Here is a 21,471-nt window from a genome sequence, read left to right as displayed (position 1 = left end):
TAGCTTCGGAAAGCAGTGATGGATCACATATCTGATTCTTTCTTGGAAACCAATGTTCCTTTGCTAGTTCTCATTGAGGCAGCAAAGAGTGGAAATGAAAAGGAAGTGAAAGAATATGCCCAGGTTTTCCGCGAGCATGCCAACAAACTGGTAGAGGTAAGTGTGGAGGGGCCTGAAGACTAGAATTTACCGATGGGTTCAATCTCTGCATATGGCTGTTAGAATTTCACTAGAGAGCTTTTCTGTTGTGTTTTTGGAGAAATAAAGTCCTGGAATCATTCTTTCCTTTACTTTCTGATTAGTGTACCCCTTTTCCAAGGAATCAAGCTATCAGTCATCTTTCTTTTGTCTATCTCACAACTCTAAGCATGCTCTGAAACATATTTGCCAATTTTTCTGAACAACAAGCAGGAGCTGAAACAAAAGAAATAGAAGGGACACTCTGAAGTGCTGAATGCCAGCTTTGATTTGAGGGAGTAAATTAAAATTTCTAAATGGAGGCCTAGGACACTTCTCCCTTTTCTCCCTCCTCAAACCACTGTCCACTCCACCCAGTAGTGCCTAGACGCTGTCCACTCTGGGAACTTGCAATAAAAAAAAAAGAAAATCACACCTGCCCCCAAAGAGACGTTTGAACTTTTGGTGGAAGATCTTGGGGCAGTACTAGGGTACGTTAAGCATTGTAAGTATATTTTACGTGTTAAAGGAATCTGTGGGAGTTGCTTTATAAATACAAAATTTTACTGGGTAATATTGAAAAAAAATATTGTACAAAGTAAATGATAACTAGGCTGCCTAAATTTAGGAGCTGAATACCAATAGCCTGGCAAAGGTAGGATTAGTGATGTGGGGCTAAATATAATAGAAAATAGAGATGTTACACAAGAAATATGTGTGCTAGAGAACAAGAGCCCAGGAGGGATGAGGATGGATCCTGGAAAATTTAGGGAATGGTTATTAGGGCCAGGTTAAAACTTTTACAGGCTCTGAGCACTTAATCCTACCACCACCACCACCACTGTGATGCATTCCCACTTTAATTCATAATAAAATAAAATCACTTAAAATGACAGAAGACTTAAATGCAAGCTGAAAGAAAAATAAGTTTTTTTTTTTTTCCTCTGGATGGAAAAATTAAAATTCTCAGCAAGTTCATTAAATGTAAAATCATCTCTGCTTTTCTTGGAGTGGGTGATGGGGGTGGTATTTGATTTAGTTGCATCCTAAGCACCTGCTTAGTTTGCTCCTTGGTTAATCCAGCACTGCAGGTGCCTCGGGCTGAAGACACCCAGCCAACAGGAAGTCCTACGTCAAGCCTCTGCTTCTCTAGGATACAGGCTGAGCCATCACCCATGACAGCTGTCAGCAGGTTCTATGTGCAGAAACCTTGGCCACAATAATGGAAGCTTTGAACTTCCTGCCGTAACCCCAATGTCTTGAGACAATACCAGCCTAGAGCTAAAACTAGGGTAATACTCACAATATCAAAGTAGTTTTTCTGGCTCTGTTCTCTCATACCAGGCAAGCCTTATATCACCGTTCACATTCCACCTACATGCTTGGAGAGTTCACTTAGCTATTTAGGGATCCAGAGTCTTTCCAAGGTTGACCTTGGAAGCTCTGACCATTTTCATGTTTTGAGAAGGGGAAGGCAGAGAAGAGAAGGAGGAGGATATGGGTACAGAAGGAGGGGAAGAAAGAGGAGGAGGAAAAAAAAAATGCTGATGGGTGCTACAAACCTTTAAATATTCACATGTAATAAAATAATGTTAGCATATAAATATACCATCCCATCTATATAATTACAGCATTTACAAGATAACCGCAGAGTTTACCGAAAATATTAATTGATGGTGTGTTGTAGACACTGTGGATGAAGAATGGGACATGGATTTCAAGTTGTGTGATAAACATCTACTTTCAGTCCTCTTAGTGTCTTTACTTCATTTGCAGGGCATATTTGAAGTTCAGACTTAACATCTTGTGTAAATATGAGACTGGGGCCAAAGACTCGGCTTTTTCCACTCACTCTCCTTTCTCCTGTGACAGGCCCTGGACACATCCACCATTTCCCCTTATTCTGTCTTTAGCTTCCATTGTAGGTAAATCCGTTCACTACCTGTGATTCTTGATCCTCAACTTGTGACAGAAGCTGAAAGCTTAGATTACTTGCAGCTCCACATTTCAGAAAATTGCACTTTGCCTCCATCAGGTATTCCCTTCACTTCCCATGGAGTGTCACTGTGGCCAGCAGCATTTTAATGTCTTGATGCCTAGGAGATACAGGGGGCTAGTGTGTGGACTGGCCTCTGATTGATTAGGGAGTAACTGAAATATACAAATTTGCATATATACAAAAAAAAAAAACACACCAAACTTGAAGCACTGAGCCGAGTGTTAGCCTTTTTCTAGTTTTGAAAAGTGTGTGGATATGGGCACCTTTCTTAGTTTCTGTGTCTGTAATATGAAAAAGTTGGTTTGTATATTGATTTTATATCCATTGAACTTGATAAATTCAGTTAATAATTCTAAAATTTTGACAATTTCTTTTTGGATTTTCTATGTACATAGTCATGTGCCTGCAAATTATGACTGTTATATTAGTCTGTTCTCATGCTGCTAATAAAGACATATAATATGCAAGACTGGGTAATTTATAAATGAAAGAAGTTTAATTGACTCATAGTTCCACATATGTGGGGAGGCCTCATAATCACGGCGGAAGGCAAAGGAGGAGGAAAGACACGTCTTACATGGTGGCAGGCAAGAGAACTTGTACAGGGGATCTCCCCCTTAAAAAACCATGAGATCTCATGAGATGTATTCACTACCAGGAGAACAGTATGGGGAAACCACCCCCATGATTCAATTATCTCCACCTGGCACCACCCTTGACACGTGGAGATTATTACAGTTCAAGGTGAGATTTGGATAGGAACACAGCCAAATCATGTAAGTGTATTTCTTCTTTCCCAATACTTACAGTTTGGTTTTTTTTCCTTGCATTATAGTACTAGCTAGGACCTACAGTACAATATTGTGGTGATAAATATTTTGTGATTTCTGGATCTTAGTGGGGAAATTTCAGTTCTTTACCATTAATTATATTGTTCACTCTACATTTCTTTTAGATATCTTAATTAGGTCAAGCTAGTTCTATTACCTATTTGCCAAAAGACTTTAAAAAAATTATGAGTAAGTATAGGCTTGTATCAAATGCTTTTTCTGCAGATGTTGAGATGATTTTCTCATCTCCTTTATTCTCTTTCAGAGGTATTGGTATCAAAGTTATGCTTTCCCTTAAAAAATGAATTGTAAATGTTTCCTTCTTTCTATTTTCTTGGAAGTGAATGTGTTAAGATGAGCCTCATTTATTTTTTAAATGTTTGGTAGAATTCACTGATAAAATACTGTGAGTGTGAGGATTTGAAGAAAGGTTTACAATCATATGAGTATTTACATTGTTTAATTTCTTTTAAGATCAGCTTTGTTAATTTGCCTTCTAGGAATTTGTCATTTCATTTAATTTTCTTATTTACTGGCATAAAATTGTCCATAATACATATGTATTTTTTGTTAGATGTATAAGGATCTGCAGTACTGTTTCTTTTTTCCCCACTCCTCATTTAACTAATTAATATTTTCTCTTTTTTCCTTGATTAGTTTTGCAAGTAGTTTATCAATTTTAAAAGTAAGCTTTCAGCTTTATAGATTTGTTTGTATTCTATTTTATTTATTTCTGCTCTCTTCTTCGTAGTTCTTTCTTTTTTCTGCTTTCTTCCAGTAAAACTTACTTCTTCTTTTCTAACTCATTGGAATGGATAATCATGTCATTAATTTCTTACCTTTCTTATTTTAGTGCTGTACGCATTTAAGGATATAAATTTCCCTCTAATCTGTGCTTAAGTCTGGTTATTTTCTATTGCCCTAATTTTAAATTCACTTATTCATGTGTGTCCAATATACTTAAAACTTACATATTGAGTTCAATTTTTTAAAATTTCTAGTTGATTTTTTTTTAAAGGGACTCCAGTTCTCTAGTAAAATTTATTATCAGTCATCTCCTTTTAAAAAAAGATTAATCAGTTATTTCAAAAGGCTAAGCCAAAGAACTGCAATGTTTGGGTCAGTTTTGTTTTTGTTTCTGGGCGGCTCCACAGATGGCAGCCCCCAACACATCCAAAATCCACTGGCATGTTAACACTGATGATACAACATACCCACCAAGAGGGTCCAGACAGGTTTATTGCTCATGCAGTGGGACTTCAGGGACAGCAGAGCAGGCACCCATGCCAGTTCATAATGGTTCAAACAAAGAGAAGAATAAGTGGGTTTAGTTTTTGTCATGTTGGGGCATGTGGCTGGGGTCAGGATTTCTATGTGACAGCCAGGATTTTAGTGGTTTGAATTTCCCAATAGCAATAAAAAGGTGTCCCTCTTATCAGTTTGCCCATTTCGGGGACAAAAGGGAAATGGGGGAAGGGTAGGACTGACTTAAAAACTGTCAGCAAATGTTCTTTTTTTTTTTTTTTTTTTTTATCTCGCACTGTCGCCAGGCTGGAGTGCAGTGGCGTGATCTCTGCTCACTGCAACCTCCGCCTCCCGGGTTCTAGCAATTCTCCTGCCTCAGCCTCCCAAGTAGCTGGGATTACAGGTGCTTGCCACCATGCCCAGCTAGTTTTTTGTATTTTTAGTAGAGACGGGGTTTCACTATATTGGCTAGGCTGGTCTCAAACTCCTGACCTCGTGATCCGCCTTCCTCGGCCTCCCAGAGGTCTGGAATTACAGGCATGAACAATGGCACCTGGCCCAGCAAACAATCAAAATAGACTAGGATTGTTCATTACAGTTCATCCTTAATGTCTGACTGATGACTGGAATGTGCCATGTTTTATTGAATTTAGACATGTTTAAGTGAACTATTATGGGACTCTATGAGGCTTTGAAAATGGAGACAGACTTTATTGCCTGTCCATTTTTATTAATTTTTCTTGTGACTGTGTTTTTTAATATGCTGGGTGATATTGGATTGAATGGCAAACATTTGTGTGGACAAATATAGAGGGTCTGGATAATGTGTTCTCCTTCCAGAGAGGATTCACCCTATTTTCTGTTGGGCAGCAGAGAGGCAAACCATCTCATTGCAATCAAAGATTAAAGTGACTTGAACCTAGGTTGTAGCACTTCTAAAGTTTAGCTTACCTTTCTTTCACCATAGTCCTGAAGGATAATCTTCCAGGGTGGCCAACTGAGGATCAGACGTGTCACCTCATCTGTGAATCACAAACCCCAATTTTTGTTTCTTTAACACCACAAGACTAAGTTTGCTTTGCCTTGCTTTTTGGACAGTCTCAATTTGCTTCTTGCCTGTTGCTATTTGTAACTTAATTGACTGTCAAACGCCTTGCGGAAAAGCTGGGGATGAAGCGCCAAGCTCACTTCTTTGAACCTCTCTTCTCTGTGGGATCTTAAGTCCGAGTTGGCTGCCTCAGCGGGGCTGTGTTCAGCTCCATTTTTTGCCTCCTCAGCCCTATGAGATTGCTGAAAACTCCAAGGAATTCTCTTCCTCTCAACAGCAACCTTCTTTCTGACTTCTCAGATTCTCTTTCAACATTAAGAATTAGCAAATCCCAGCGAGGGTGACTGGAGTGACAGACGGAAGGTTAGGCTCCCCTCAATGAGCCGCTCTTTTTGATGTAGTTTAAGTTTTGACATCTTTGGCAGCTCTCCTGTGCTTTCAAGTAAATTGCTTTTATTGTGTATTTCTAGTGGTTCTCAGCAGGTGAGTGGGTCACTTGTAGGCTACTCCATCATGTGAAGAAGTGCAAATTCCTGAGAGGGCTCATTTAGATAAGTTTATGGTGTTTTGTTGTTGTTGTTGTTGTTGTTAGTGTTTTTAGTCAGATATCTTTTTATTCAGTGGAAATTTTGGGACTTACATACCTCAAATAAATGAATAAATCAATAAATACAGTTCTGACTGAACTGAAATAACAAGCTTGGAGGTCTATTTCCTACAATTCCCTCACTTAATGCCCTTTCTCCTCGTTAAGCACAACCTCTAATCCTTCCCAGGGCAACTTTGATCTCTGTTTGAAAACTTCTGATGAATCTCTACATTTCCATTAATCACATAAGAATCATTCATAAATACGTGAAATAATCAATCTATGAATCACTGATTCATAGATTTAATCCTTCAGCATTTTTCTTGAGTTTAATTATAGTATATTCAGTTTGCTATCTGTGTTTTTTTTCCTTATATTTGTGTGCCATTTTTTCCCAGTTTGATATTCATAAAAATGGAGTCTATGAAGTGATTTGACCCTTTCACAACCTACAGAAGTTGTGAACCTTAGAAAAATCCTCAACAAGGACAGTTTTAGTGTATAGAAATGTTCATAGGAAAAAATAATGTGGGTTTTCATAATTGCTTTAACAAGTGAAATTTTGAGAAGTTTTTTGTTCTTGTTTTTGTTTCCCTCCACAATATTTATAACATTTAATAAAATTTGGGGAAATTTCCACCAGGGTGTGTTGATTAGAATTTGACAGGTCAACTGTGATGTAAAGTCACTATAGGAAGTATCATCTGTAGCACTAGATAAAATAATTATTAGTAATTTTCTCTCACCTTCAGAATCATGCCCTTCTAAAGATTAGCTAAGGACTTTAGGGTGGGGTCGACCCTGAGCTGATCCAGAAACACCTGTTATACCTCACGTCTAAGCCTTCCAGAGAAATGGAGTGCAAATTATGGCAACTCAGCCGCAAAGCAGTTTGGTCAGGGCTGGGTGGAGTGGATGTAAATTGGACACAAAATATGCATCACCACAATGAAAATAAAAGCTAATCTTGAAAATGAGATGTGAGATCAATATTTGGGCCTCTGAACTTGTTTTATTCCTTCTATTTCTTGCCTGCTCAGTCAACCTGCCTGGTTCCCTTCTCCCCCATCTCTATCATGCACTCCTGAGTGCAAGGCATACATTCTATTGTGCAGGCAACTGCAGTGGCCTCCCCACAGGCCTCTTTCATCTGCCTGGCCCTCTACAATCCCTTCTGCACAGAGCAGTCAGAGTGAATTTTTAAAAATGCAAAAAAAATCATATAATTTCCCTGCCTGAGGCCATTCAGAGCCTTCCTCTTTTTATCAGGTTAAAGACCAACATTGTAAAGAAGCTTACGTGGCTTTCAGGATTTGACCTTCTCTTCAGTCTTCGGGCTCACCTTCCTGTCCCCTCCTTCCCCCCGCCCCCCAACAAGGAATCAGCCACACCTGCCATCTTTTGCTTGTTAAATGTGCCAGTCTCCCTCCCATCCTAGACCTAAGCTTGTGTTGTTCGTTTCCAGATGCATTCCCCACTCTATCCTTTCCTCTAGTTTCTAGGCATTGTTCTGCTTTCAGCCTGAACATCCTGGCCCCAGGTGGAATCAATTCCCTGTGTCTTTCACTTTCATGACATCCCATTTACTTTAGGATTGTACCCATTCAGCTCTACAACTGTATGCTAGTTCTTCTGCTGGTTTACCAATTCCTTTAGGAAAGAGACCATGTCTAATGTAATCCTAACTACAACCCAGCTCCTAGCCAAGCACCTAGCATATAGCAGGTATTCAAGAAAGACATGGTACTTAAAAAGGAATAAAGTAATGAATGTAGCCAGTGATGTTGCCAGCTTTTGGGCCCCTGAGGTAATATATTTCAATAGCACAGTTGTAGGATCATACAGGTCACCTTGGAGATCAGCAGTAAAGAGGCCTTGTACCTTTTTAATTGTCTAATTTACTACCAAGAAGGAATTTCAAATCTGTGAAGAACTAATGTGAAGAAATATTATTTGTATCAAGTAGAAAACACCTGCTCTTTGCTACTAGGATCCCTGAGGAGTCGAATTAACTCTCTCAAGGGGCTCCTGAAGTTGTGTCCCTAACTCCACTATCATTCCTTTCCTGTCCGCTGCCTGACAAGTGTGCTTCTGCTCTCATCCTCAGCTAGTGGATGTGAGAGAGGGAGCCAGTTCTATCTGACAAAGTAAAGTACAGCACTGAAGCCATAGCAATGATGAGTTAGACAAGGGAATCTCAATTCTCTCCTTCATCCTCTTGGCTTAGTTACTCCTGATAGCAGTGCCCCATGAAGGATGAGAAGCTATATCTACTGGAAATGCAGGGCTTGGAAGTCAGAGTCAAACCCTAATACTCAGAATCACTAATGTGATCATCCATCAGTTCAGTACCAGAGTGCCTTCCTTTCACCCTTGAGTAAATTGCTCTTCTCAATTAATCCCTCCACTTGCACAATGCTGCATTCAGCAATATTTCCTGAGAGGCCCATGTGCTGATGCTGGTCCAGTTGCTGGCAACGTAACCGTGAACAAATCAGAGGAAGTTCCCGCTTTCATGGGACATGCATTCTCTTGGGAAAGATAAGAAAGGGAGAGGTAAGTGTATACTATGTAAGGCAGAACTATGTGCTGTAGCACAAAATTAAACAGAGTAGGATGATAAAGAATGAAGGAGGAGAGCATATGAGGTCGAGAAAGGCTTCCCTTCTAAGATGACTATTAAATAGAGATGTGAAAGGAGTGGAAGAACATTCCAGACTGTGAAAAAAACAAGTCCAGAGACCCCAGGGCAGCAATGTGCTTTGCATGTTTGGTGGAGAACAAAGAAACCAGTGTGACTGGAGCCAAGAGTGAGAGGAAAAATTACAGAGATGAAATTGAGAGCTGGGTATAAAGATTTTGTATTTTACTCAGATATTGAGTTCATTGGAAGGTTTTGAACAAAGGCATGACATAATCTGACTTCCATTTTTAAAAGTTCACAGTGCTGCTTGATGGAAAATATAGAGTAATAGAAAGCAAAGAAAGAAGAATATGTAAAATAATATTGCAATAGTCCAGCAAGTGATTAATACTATGACTAGAAGAGAGGCAAGGTCAGTGGGAAGACGTGGCTCGATTTTCCTGTAGTTTCAAGGTTGAGCTGAAATACTGGATTTGTGGTGTGTGAGATAGAGAATACTCTGGGATGAATCCATGTTTTGACATAATCAGTTGAAACTTTAATAAAACATAGCCTACAAACTCAGGCTGTTTCTCAGTTGGCTCTGGCTTCAGTTGTTTGATAGATGTGGTCCTAAAACCCCTACACAGATGTCCTGGGTTTAAATAAATGTAAGATTTTTGTATTTTCCAGGGCCTTGTTTCAAACCATGAACTAAAAAGAAAATCAAGAAAAATTTCACCAAAAACTACATTGATGATGATCATGTCCCTGCACTTCAGCCTGGGTGACAGAGTGAGACTCTATCTAAAAAAAAAAAAAAAAAAAAAACAACAACAACAACAAAAAAACTACATTGATGGAATTGGACTTGGACCTCCATGCATTTTTTGAAGACAAACCCAATATTCTCATACCCCTTTTTCTCCTTGCTGCCTTCCCCAATCCAGCTAATAATATTTGAACTAGAACTGAGTTACTAAAGTTTCTCTAATCAATTGAGCCATAGCAAGCCTGTAAATAATAATACTCTGTAAGAGCTATTTTGTTCAGCTCACACATGTTAAACTTACAGTAAATTTTATTTTGTCATTTAAAAAGTATATATTCCAGTACTACTCTCCTCCATAAATTCCCCAATTATTAAACCCTACCGTATTTTGTAAGGTTTTCTGTAATATACAATAAAGCATTGCAGAAAAGTTCAAGGGCCCACCTTAGACTCTTAAGTATTTAGATATAAGGCTAGGGTTTTAAAAGTAACTCTTTCTTACCTTATTTAATGCTTCTTACAACCTTACGAAGTGGCCATTATTTTTTACTTCAAATTACAGATGAGAAACCTGAGGTTTTAAGAAGTTTAATAATTGACCCAATGTCACATTGCTAGAAAGAGGCAGAATCCATGCATGAACCCAAGTATCCCAGACTCCAGAGACCACATTCTTAGCCACTGTGCCACACTGCTCCCAGGCTCCTATCCAAGGTATCTGTACAGCCTAAAGTCTGATCCTTCATGTAATTATTTAGTACAGTTTCTGGCCCCAAAGTAATTGTTTAAAGATGTTAGCTGCTGATGTTGGTGTTATTGTACAGGCATTAAGTTTCATATCTCTGAAATCACATTTTAGAGAACAGCTTTATTTTACTGCATATACCCTGAAAGTAATGCATATTACTGCAGAAGAATTCTTATATGCTAATGGAATAGATCATGCAAACTGCTTTCAGGTACTGGTATTGGACAGGAAAGTAAGCTCACCCACTAGCTTCATGAATCTTCACCTGCACAGCTTGAATCATTCATAGCTGTTCAAATTACTAAATGCCACAGATTTTCAAGCTTGCTTGCAAGTTGGTGGAGTCCAAGGATATTCAGTATTTTTATGTCAAAGGTCTATTGAAGTGCTTGAGTTAACTATGCACATAATGTAAATACTACCGGGTAACATTTCAATCTTTACACCATAGTCAAACTATAAAGTGTAGGGCCATGATTATGAAATCAATTTTTCTCATATGTAAGAGGAATCAACTATTAGTTTCCATGAAAACTTTCTAATGGACTCAAATATCTAAATAAAATACAAAATCTTTACACCCAGCCCTCAATTTCATCTCTGTAATTTTTCACTGGCATTTAGATAAAAGCAAACCATACCATATCTAAACCTCCAAATTATATTCCAATAGGTGAATTAAATACCCTTACAAAGAAACATCCAGAAAATAGAGGGCAATTAACTATGTTGTCCCTAACTAAGGAGGAGAACACTTAGCTTGTTCCCTGTGCTAGATACTGTGGTAATGTTCACACATTATCTCTTCTAATCCTCTAAGGAAGTGCTTTAATAGTTAATATCATAATTTTGCAGATGAGAAACGTCAGGCTCAAGGAAACTAAAAGTAGCTTGACCAAAGTCACTAAATGATGGATGAGTGACAGAACCAAATGAATTCAAATGCCCTGGGTCCATGTTCTTTCTCCTGTTCTATACGCTTGCTATACCTGTATAGATTCATATTTATAAATATTAACCATGTACATTCCTTACCTGCCTACCCTCACCATAATAAAATCATAAGCCAGCATACTGGTAAAATTGTTTAGTCTACTCTCCAAAGTTGAGGAAGAGTGCTGTGATGTATTAGAAAGATCCCCAGGAAACTGGCATCTGGACTTTAATAGTGGTGTTGCCACATCAGACATTAGAAGGTTGCATTTCATGTTGCTTCTGCAGACAGGTAGAAAATACTTGGTCTTTTGTTATACTAATTAGGTTTGCTGTTTCATCATCTAAGTAGGGAGTTTCTATTCTTTGCATGTGTGTATATACATATATGTATGTTTTTTCTTGTATTTTGTGTTTTCTGCAACTGTTGAAAGGTGTGTATATATTATTCAGCTACCTCAGAAAAGTTATAACCTTATATTGTTAAGATCAGACACCTTCAATGCAAAAACAAAAAAATCACGCCCCAGTAAAAATGATGTGGTATGTAAGAGCAAGAAGTGTTTTAATTGCCCAGGAAAAAAAAATTATTCGATAGTTATGTGTTCAACTTCTTCTAGCTCGAAGGGATTTTTAATGTCACAGAGCCTTCTAGAAGCCTGAAGCCATAGCTGGAGAGAGATAATATATTGGGACATTGCTTTTTAGAACCAAAAATGAGTTTTCAGGTTTCTTTGACTCCATTAGTTTTAGAAGGAGGTGGAGTTCAACCTCACAAAGCCTGCCCAAGGCTCAGTGGGTATGTACTTTAACCCTTACCTTAAAAGACAACATTGGGTCCTTCGGACCTGATGACTGGAGTTTCTTTGATGTGTAATGATTTACCCCTACTGTTGTGTGTGTGGACAGATCACTTTAATTCTCTGACCCTCAGATTTTGCATCTGGCTTAGCACTATTTAGGTGCTGCCTATCTTTGATATTTTACAATTCTAAGGACCTTTCCCAATTTCAGATTCTAGGAAAAGGGAAGACATGTTCTCAGGTGCATTTGTGGTTGAATCTTGAATTTTGGGGTTACAAGGAGAATATGTCATTACAGTGGTTTCCCAGGTGACCTCACAGTCTGGTGAACGAGGAGCTGAAGCTTGGAGTACAGCTCGTAGCTGAGCTGTTCTAAACCAAAAACTGACCAGCAATATGGAACCCATCACTCCTTATTGTACTCCCATAACTTAGGACTATGACTGATCCAATGTCTGAAACACAGGTTTGAGTAACTCTTAGTCAGCTTGGCCATTAGGTAAGTAGAAGCCAAAGAGGGAATACAGGTCCGTGCCTGTCACACATAAAAATCTACACCTTAGCTAAGTAACATTCTGTTATTAACTGAGACCATTTGTTTATAAAAATTCAAAGCTTCCACTTTTTGTTTTGTTTCTTTTTCTTTTTCTGTAGGCACATTAGTGCCTGTTGGTAAAAGCCGATAATTGTGAGTGGCCACAGTGCCCAGGGTTGGCAGGTGGTGTGGCATTCTTTTTGTTTTTTAGTTTTAATAATATATTTAACACAGTATAACCAAAATATTATTTCAACATGAAATTAATATAAAAATTACTAGATATTTTACTTTCTTTTTTCATTCTCAATCTTTAAATTCTAGAGTGTATGTTTTGCTTACAGTACAGCAGGCCCTTGAATAACATCGTTTTGCTTATTAGCACACCCTTTTCAGGTCTCCAGAAACATTCTCTGTCCCTCAAAGCCACTCCAGTATGTGTGAGTATGGGGGCATGTGTGTTAGACACATACATGCATTCTTTGATCTAAAGAACAAATATTTTTTAATCATATGTAAAATACAACATGAGCATCTTTTTGGGAAAAAAATTGATTTTAATTGACCTTAATGTAGAAATCTAAGTAAATACTGTTTGTAATGCAAATGCACCTTTTGAAAATTTCCCCACTACTACTTCCCACCAGATTGCTGCCTTTGGCTGCTCCTATTTAGACATTCTGGAGCTGCCACAGAGTGTGAATTTCACACATCCAAGGTGCCTGGGAATTGAGTCAATATTTTCACATAATACCAGTGGCCACCGAAATATAGTTACTTACTTAGACTGACAGGTTGTTATTTTTTATCTTAAAACAATAGAACCCTCATGATTTATCTTCTCTAAATCTTTTCTTGGAAGATCAAAAGAACAAACATGCCCTTCCAAATCTGTAAATTATCCGAACCAAATGATTTTCTTACCAAGCTGATATGAGGAGAATCCCAGACACATGGGCTCTGTCACCTTCCCTCACCCACATGCATTTTCTTACTATTTTATTACTTCATTTGTTTTGAAAAGAGTGGTTTATAACTTAATTTTAGAATACAAGGTAGTTTGATGGTAAAGCCTGTAATGTATCTTTAAAAATGCATTTCAGGCTGCCTGTATGAGGGAAGGTGCTCAGCTTTTCTGTAAAAATGTCATGACAGTTTCTGCACAGAGACTGGAGACTTGGAGAATGTTAACGACAGTGGGGCAGTAGAGTACTTTATGGATCAATAGTTTTGCAAACTAAAAATAGGCTGTGATTGGACCTATCCCAACACAACACTCAGCTGAAGAGGCTGTTTTCATCCCCACAGTCAAGTATCTCAAAAAGTCAAGTCTTTTCAAGTAGGTGACTTCAAGTATCTCTGTTACATAGAGCTTAAAAAAACCTAATTTGCAATTTACATCCAAATTGGCACACTTTTCCTGTGCCTATTCTGTAAACACGATACCAGCCAGGTGTTTGTCTCCATCCTGGCTGGCCAACATCTTAGCCTCGTACCCGTCTGAGGAAGGGGCTCAGGTGGGAACCCCGCCATCCCAGTGCCTACTGTGGAGGGCGAATCATACCCCTCCAGGTAAGGTTCACAGCCCAAAAAGCCAAAGCCAAACACACAAATAATGGGCCAGTCAGGAATTAAAGCAGGCCCCATTCTTGCAGAGGACACGGGAAACACAGCTAGAAACAGTGCAGGAGGAGAGATTCAGGCTGTGGCAGCAGGGTCAAAAGTTCAGACAAGCAGAACAAGGAAGACTAGAGAGTTCATATATTGGAGGAAAGTGGGAAAGGAAAGGGAAAGCAGGGAATCTGGTTGCCTCTGCTCACAGCTCTTCCTGATGCAGCTCTAATTTGTAAGTTAAACTCTCGCTGTTTTTCTGCCCTTGAATTTTGCCTTGAGGACCATTTTCCTCTCTCAGTGACTTCACAGACTCTGTCTGACCTTTCTTATTTCTCCCCATGGTCCTCCTGTCACCAGAAACCTTTCAAACGGTTATTCTGTATGCTTGTAGATTCTAGTGCCTTGCTACAAATATGGGTTATATTATTGCCCATTATTTCTCCTGATTGTTTTCAGGGGGAAAAACATCTAATATCCAATGAATTCTCTTGGTTTGATTTTTGCCTGGAAATTTGAAAGTAACAATTACTTTTCTCAAGATGAAAACAATTCAACCTTTGTCCCAATTGCTTAACTAGAATTGTGGAAGAAAGGCTTTTGCTCAAATACTATTAATAAACGGCTGCCTCAGAATTCTGAAGACTTTCTCACGGTCAAAAAAATGCTAATGACATGTGTGCAAGTGATTTTCTTGCCTGATAGAGTCCAAGTGTACATCCACAACAAAAAGCATCAAAGCTAATATTTCTTTAGCCTATCTTGGAGAACTTTAGTGTGAAATGACAATTTCCATGACAAGTTTTCTTAGAAATGAAGAGAGGTTTTCATTTGCACATAGTTGCTCCTAATTTTCTACTTATATCTTCTACAATAACTTTCAAAGCAGTGAATGTTCTGTTTTGCTCAAAAACATTTATAATTTTGCAGAAACTTAATGTACTCGTAGTTGTTCTGGTGGTGTACTTTTAATTGCTTTTCATTCTGGAAAACTATGGTTGATGATCATAACTTCGAAGGAACTGATGATCTCTACTTTGATTGTCATCATTGTTGTCTCTTTCTTTCTTTCTTTCTTTTTTTTTTTTTTTTTTGAGCCAGGGTTTCACTCTGTCACTCAGGCTATAGTGCGGTGGTGTGACATGATCATGGCTCATTGCAGCCTTGGCTTTCTGGGCTTAGGTGATCCTTTCTGGGTAGCTGGGACTGCATGGCTAATTTTTTGTGTTTTTTAATAGAAACAGAGTTTTGCCATGTTGCCTAGGCTGGTCTGGAACTCCTAGGCTCAAGTGATCTGCCCACCTCAGCCTCCCAAAGTGTTGGGATTACAGGTGTGAGCCACCACACCTGGCCTCCTTTCCTCTACTTTGAATGAATTTTTTTTTTTCTTGGGTAGAGATTATGGAAATCAAAGTACTTAAGGAGTAAAATAAGATTATTGTGTATCAGGGTTTCTCAACCTCCTCACTACTGACATTTTAGTCCTGATAATTCTTTGCTGTGAGGGTTTGTCCTGTGTGTTATAGGATGTTTAGTAGCATCTCTGGTCTCTACCCACTAGAAGCCAGGAACACTTCCCTCTAATTGCAATAATCAAAAATGATCCAGATATTGTCAGAGATTTCCTGGGGGACAAAATCGTCCCTGGTTGAGAATCACTTCTCTATAATCTTTAAATAAATATGCATATTAAGAGTTAAATTATGTACGCTCAGTGCCCTATACCTACATCAGTTCATTTGCAACACACATCGTTTGATATGAATGCAGTCAGCAGATAACACAAGAAATAGGTGAAGGTTTGTTTCCTAATTAAAATTATCTCTGAAATTACCATTACTCAAAATTCTCATCAGTTTCTCTCCTCACAGTAATTTGGTGAAAACCTCTTGTCACAATTTTTTTTCTCTCTGTGATCTTACTGCTGCTTATAATCTCACTATTTAAAAAAATGCCCTAGTATTCTGAAGCTACTTCCAGAAGGGGACATTTTACTGTTGTTCAAGTAGTAATACCTAATTAGGATTCTCTCACTGATTTCTTTTTAATTAAGGCAGCCAGCTTAAAATAAGGCTCTAATGAAAGAGGACAGGAACAGGTAGGTAGAGAATATGTTGGAGAAGATGTGTATAAAGAAGACACTGGAAGATGGCAAAGCCCATTGCATTCATATCACCCATAAAGTTTAGGACCAGTTATTAAATGCGACCACAGAGCAGACATAGTGCATACTCCATAAGCGCTTATTAGCTGAGGGTTAAATTCGGAGTGGAATTCTCTGGATAGGCCTCTGATCAATCTACCTTTAGTTTTACTTTCCATTAATCTCTTTTCAAAAAGGAAAATAAATCTTTCATACAGTTAGCATCTTTCCTTAGTGCCCTGACATATTGCATACTTGCTACCTCTGAGCTTTAACTCCTGCAATTAATTGAGCCAGGAATTTCTCTCCCAATTCTCTGCCTAGTGATCTGCTTTATTTTTTAAATGAAAAGATAGTAAGAATGCAGGATATTTCTAAGCAGTTACTGGAAACTATGTGGTCTAGTAAATAAGCCCTATCCTAAGTGAGGACAATACACAAAGGCAGGAAGATCATGTTTATCCCTAGAGTCATGGCCATCGACATTAGTGGCTTCACTCCCAACCTCTGAAGACAGGCCAGTGTTTGCAGATGAGTGTGTCCAAGTATATCAAGGGACAGACACTGCTATCCAGGTCATGAGTATGCTGGTTACAGAAAGCAAAAGATCTCATTGTTCTAACTGTGTCCCTTGGCAGCACTGGCCGTACCTGGGAGCTTGTTGGAAATGTAGACTCTTGGGTCTGCATTTTGACAGGATTCATAGGTCATTTCTATAATATTCAAGTTTGTGAAGCTCTGGCATAAGAAACATTCTCCAGAATATCTTCCCATGAGATGCTCTGGGAGGGTGGAGGTGGGGGAAACAACAACAATGGGGGTTTGGGGAAGGATGGGTTCAAATATATATGTGGCAATCTCCTCAGGCTATAGCCACTGCTATGGTCTCAATGTTTGTGACCCTCTGTTTTAGTCTGTTCATGGTGCTGGAACAAAATGCCTTAGACTGGGCAATTTATAAACAGAAGAAACTTATTGCTCACAATTCCAGAGACTGGGAGATCCAAGATCAAGGCACCAGCAGATTTAGTGTCTGCTTCAAAGATGAAGGCTTCTTGCTGTCTCCTCATACGGTGGAAGAAAAAACAAGCTCTATCAGGCCTCTTTTATAAGCACACCAATCCCATTCACAAGGACTCCACCTGCAGGACCTCATCGCCTCCCAAAAGCCCCACCTCTTAATATATCCACATTGAGGTTTGGATTTCTATATGTAAATTTTGGAGAGAAAAACAGACAATAGCACTCCTCAGAATTCTTATATTGAAACCTAATTCCCGGAGTGACAGTGTTAAGAGGTGGGGCTTTTAGGAAGTGACTGGGTAATGAGGGCTTCATCCTCATAAATGATATTAATGCCCTTATAAAAGAGGCTGCCTTGTCTCTTAGGCACCTTCTATGAGGACACTTAGAAGGCACCATCTATGAGGAAGAGGCCCTCACCAGGCACTGAATCTGCTGGTCCCTTGATCTTGGACTTTGCAGCCTCTGGAACTGTGAGCCATAAATTTCTGTTGTTGATAAATTACCCAGGCTAAGATATTTTGCTATAGCTGCCTGAACACACTAAGACAGCCACTTTTTGGAGATTTATAATGTACATATACACTGAGAAACATACTTTGGGAAATTCTAAATTATAACATCAGGCCTTAGGGATGGAGGATGTTTGAATTCTAGACATTTTTAATTAAAATTTGGTTATGGAAAATAAGAGTTTAACATGATAAAAGTGATAGGTGGTTACTTTGGATCAACTTTATTATTATTACTATTATTTATTTATTTATTTATTTATTGAGATGAAGTCTTGCTCTGTAGCCCAGGCTGGAGTGCAGTGGCGCGATCTCAGCTCACTGCAAGCTCTGCGTCCCAGGTTCATGCTATTCTCCTGCATCAGCCTCCCAAGGAGCTGGGACTACAAGCGCCTGACTCCATGCCGGGCTATTTTATTTTTGTAATTTTAGTAGAAACGGGGTTTCACCGTATTAGCCAAGATGGTCTCGATCTCCTGACCTCATGATCCACCCGCCTCAACCTCCCAAAGTGCTGGGATTACAAGCATGAGCCACCACGCCCAGCCAACTTTATTATTTTTTAAGGTCGAAAAATGGATACATTTTCATATGTCATGGCAGTCAGCTTGCTAAATACCATTTGCTTCCAAGTGATCCTGTCAAAGGCAATCCAGAAATGCATAATTACTATTGAGTCAATACTTATTTACCGAGTCTAATTATTTATTTTGTTGGCAGTCATTGTTCTTTCTAGCATTAGTTCTAAAGCTATTTGGTAAAATGTGGACAGTTCCAAAGTATAGGTACGGTATTCATTTGCTGGAGCTGCCATTAAAACATACCACACACTGGCCAGGTGCTGTGGCTTACGTCTATAATCCCGGCACTTTGGGCAGCCGAGGTGGGCAGATCACCTGAGGTTGGGAGTTCGAGACCAGCCTGACCAACATGGTGAAATCCCATCTCTACTGAAAATACAAAAATTAGCCGGGTGTAGTGGTGGGTACCTGTAATCCCAGCTACTCGGGAGGCTGAGGCAAGAGAATCGCTTGAACCTGGGAGGCAGAGGTTGCAGTCAGCCGAGATCACACCATTGCACTCCAGACTGGGCAACAAGAGCGAAACTCTGTCTCAAACAAACAAACAAAACAACACACACTGAGTGGCTTAAACAACAGAAGTTGATTTTCTCATGGCTCTGGAAACAAGGGATCCAAGACCAAAGTGTCAGCAATTTTGGTTTCTCCTAGGTCTCTCTTAGCTTACAGATGCCATCTCATTGCACCCTCACATGGTCTTTCTTCTATGCTCGCACATCCCTAGAGTCTCTTCCTGAGTCCAGTTTCTCTTTTATAAGGACACCAGTCAGATTGGATTAGGGCCCATCCTCATGGCTCCTCTGAACTTAATCACCTCTTTGAAGACCCTATCTCCTAATACAATGATGGAGTTAGGGCTTCGACATATGAATTCTGGGAGAATACAATTTCACCCATCACAAATGCCAACTGTTTTTTTGTTTTGTTTTTGTTTTTGAGAGAAGGAAGGCAGAAATACTTTCATATGTTTTGAAGGCTTTACATTTAATTTTTACTCATTATTTATGCCAATTATTGCATGCCCCAGAGATGAATTTTATGGTGGTCTAGGCCATCACTAATTATTTTGTTTCTGATACAGATTCTTTCACCTTATTTAAAAACATCTTCAGACTTTCCAAGTGTATTACATAAAGTGAACCTGACTTCATCAGGGAGTTGCTCGAACTCTAGAGTCTGGTCCAGGCTGTTTCAGTCAGTCGAGATCCAACTAGCGATACTCTTCATTCCATCCATTCCTTTAGGTACTAGATGCAGAGTTGTGTGAGGTTTTCCCTCTACTGTAATTTATTCACCAAAGTCTATATCATTCCTCTCCAGGATTTGCAAAATCACAGAAGACCTTGTTTGCTAAAAGGGCTCATAGAGAATGAAGGATGAGTATTACACCGACCACACCTTTTTGTGCGCTCTCTGAGAAATTTCCTTTCCTAGCCTGAGCAGCTGCCATTTTCTGATGCAGCCTGTTGCCACTGCTGCTGAGAGAATAGGTATTTTTTAAATCTCTTTCTCTTTCTGATAATAAAATATTCACTGAAAATTATATGAGTAAATAAAGTAGGAGTGGGAAATGAGGACAATAATCATATTGAATATATCATGTGATTATGAGCTAGACTTTCCCCAGTCTAAATAATTTTCTGACTACTTTAGGGTCTTTTGCCTGCTGCACCAACTACAGCCAGGCCATCCTATTACATGGAGTGATTTACCCTGTCGACAAAGACAGTCGGGAAAAATTCATCATCAATTTATTTTTCACTTCCCCTGCTGCATTTTAATGTTAAGATATTTGAAAAAAAGTTGGAGGTTGTATGAAGAAATGAAGCATTGGCGATAGCTGCACTTGACATTAACATCTAATGTTTAGAAGGTAGTTTTGTTTTGTTTTGTTTTGACTTTGAGACAGAGTCTCATTCTGTCTGCCAGGCTACAGGCCGGAGTACAGTGGCGCGATCTCAGCTCACTGCAACCTCTGCCTGCGGGGTTCAAGTGATTCTCCTGTCTCAGCCTCCTGAGTAGCTGGAATTACAGGAGCATACCAACATGTCTGGCTAAATTTTGTATTTTTTTTAGTAGAGAAGGGGTTTCGCCATGTTGGCCAGGCTGCTCTTGAATTCCTGGCCTTAGGTGATCTGCCTGCCTTGGCCTCCCAAAGTGCTGGGGTTACAGGCGTGAGCTACGACGCCAGGCCTTATAAGGTATTTTTATACGTTTGTATTGCATGGTTTTATATTATTCGAAAACACTTTCATCAATATATACTTGGTCCTTGGAACATCTCAGTGAGGAAGCTAAGGCAAATTTCTTTTCTAAGAAATGTGACATTACCAGTTGGTAACAGACATGATTCTGGAGTCCAAATTAACTGAGCATCTACTGTGTGCCAACAGTATTCTGAATATGTGAGATGTGTCAGTGAATAAAACACAGAGCTCTACCCTTGGGGAGCTTAATTCTAATTATAGAAGGCAGATAATAAACAATAGACAAAATAAATATATAGCTTATTTAATAGAAGATGACAAGTGCTTTGGAAAAAGGAAAAAGAGAGCAGTAAGGGAGGTTGAGATACAGGGTTGCAGTTTTAAGTAGGGTGGTCAGAAGAGGTTATATTGAGAAAGTGGCATTTAAGCAAAGTTTGGAAAGGAGTGATTTTGGTGTTTAGTAATTTGCTCACTGTCTCTCTGCCACCTACTTATTGGTTATAGCATAATTACCCAAATGACCTGCAAGTATTTGCTCAGAAATCTTAACAGCCGTGGAGTGATTAGAAAGAACAATGGACATTGGCCTGGACTTCTAAAAAAATGACAATGTGAAGTAGGAGTAGTCCACCTTGAGTCTTGGTAAGCAGAAAATTGCAATACCTTTTTTAGGACAAGTGAGTTCCACAGTTTTAAGAAAATCTTAGAACTGAACAAGTAAATGGTGTTTCTGCTGAGTTCATGGCTATCATGGGCTAATCGGTATGCCTTCTAAGATGCCCATCTGCATATTTGGGCTTAGGACTGCTCACACATTGAGACGAAGTTAGACTTCTGTTTGCCCGTAAGACTGTTCCTTACAGGCTTTACTATGATCATTGCAGATCCAGCTCCTTACTGGATAAAGTTGATGAAGAATAAAGAAAGGAAGATAGAACTTTACGGGGGAATCAGGTGTTCAGCTGAGCAGTGAAAAGAAGGCATTGGGGAATTTGTGATCTAAACGCTATCAAAGCATATATGACATCTCTTAGGGGGATTCTTTATTCTGTGACATAAAATTCCACTCCGTGATCTGACATTATTCCAAGT

The 21,471-nt window shown here is 39.1% G+C and overlaps 1 protein-coding gene across 7 annotated transcripts in view; it reads left to right on the top strand.

Annotated features, from left to right (window-relative positions):
• CTNNA2 (catenin alpha 2) overlaps positions 1-21,471 on the top strand; it is a 1,160,134-nt gene that overhangs the window by 925,959 nt on the left and 212,704 nt on the right. For all 7 annotated transcript variants that reach the window (XM_045368554.2, XM_005575464.4, XM_005575466.4 and 4 more), the window contains one exon: positions 4-156. In XM_045368554.2, coding sequence (XP_045224489.1) covers positions 4-156 — 153 coding nt within the window. The remainder of the gene's footprint in view (positions 1-3; positions 157-21,471) is intronic.

This window comes from Macaca fascicularis, chromosome 13 (genome assembly GCF_037993035.2).
Source record: "Macaca fascicularis isolate 582-1 chromosome 13, T2T-MFA8v1.1".
Lineage (NCBI taxonomy): Eukaryota > Metazoa > Chordata > Mammalia > Primates > Cercopithecidae > Macaca > Macaca fascicularis.
This window is presented reverse-complemented; position numbering and strand designations above follow the sequence as displayed.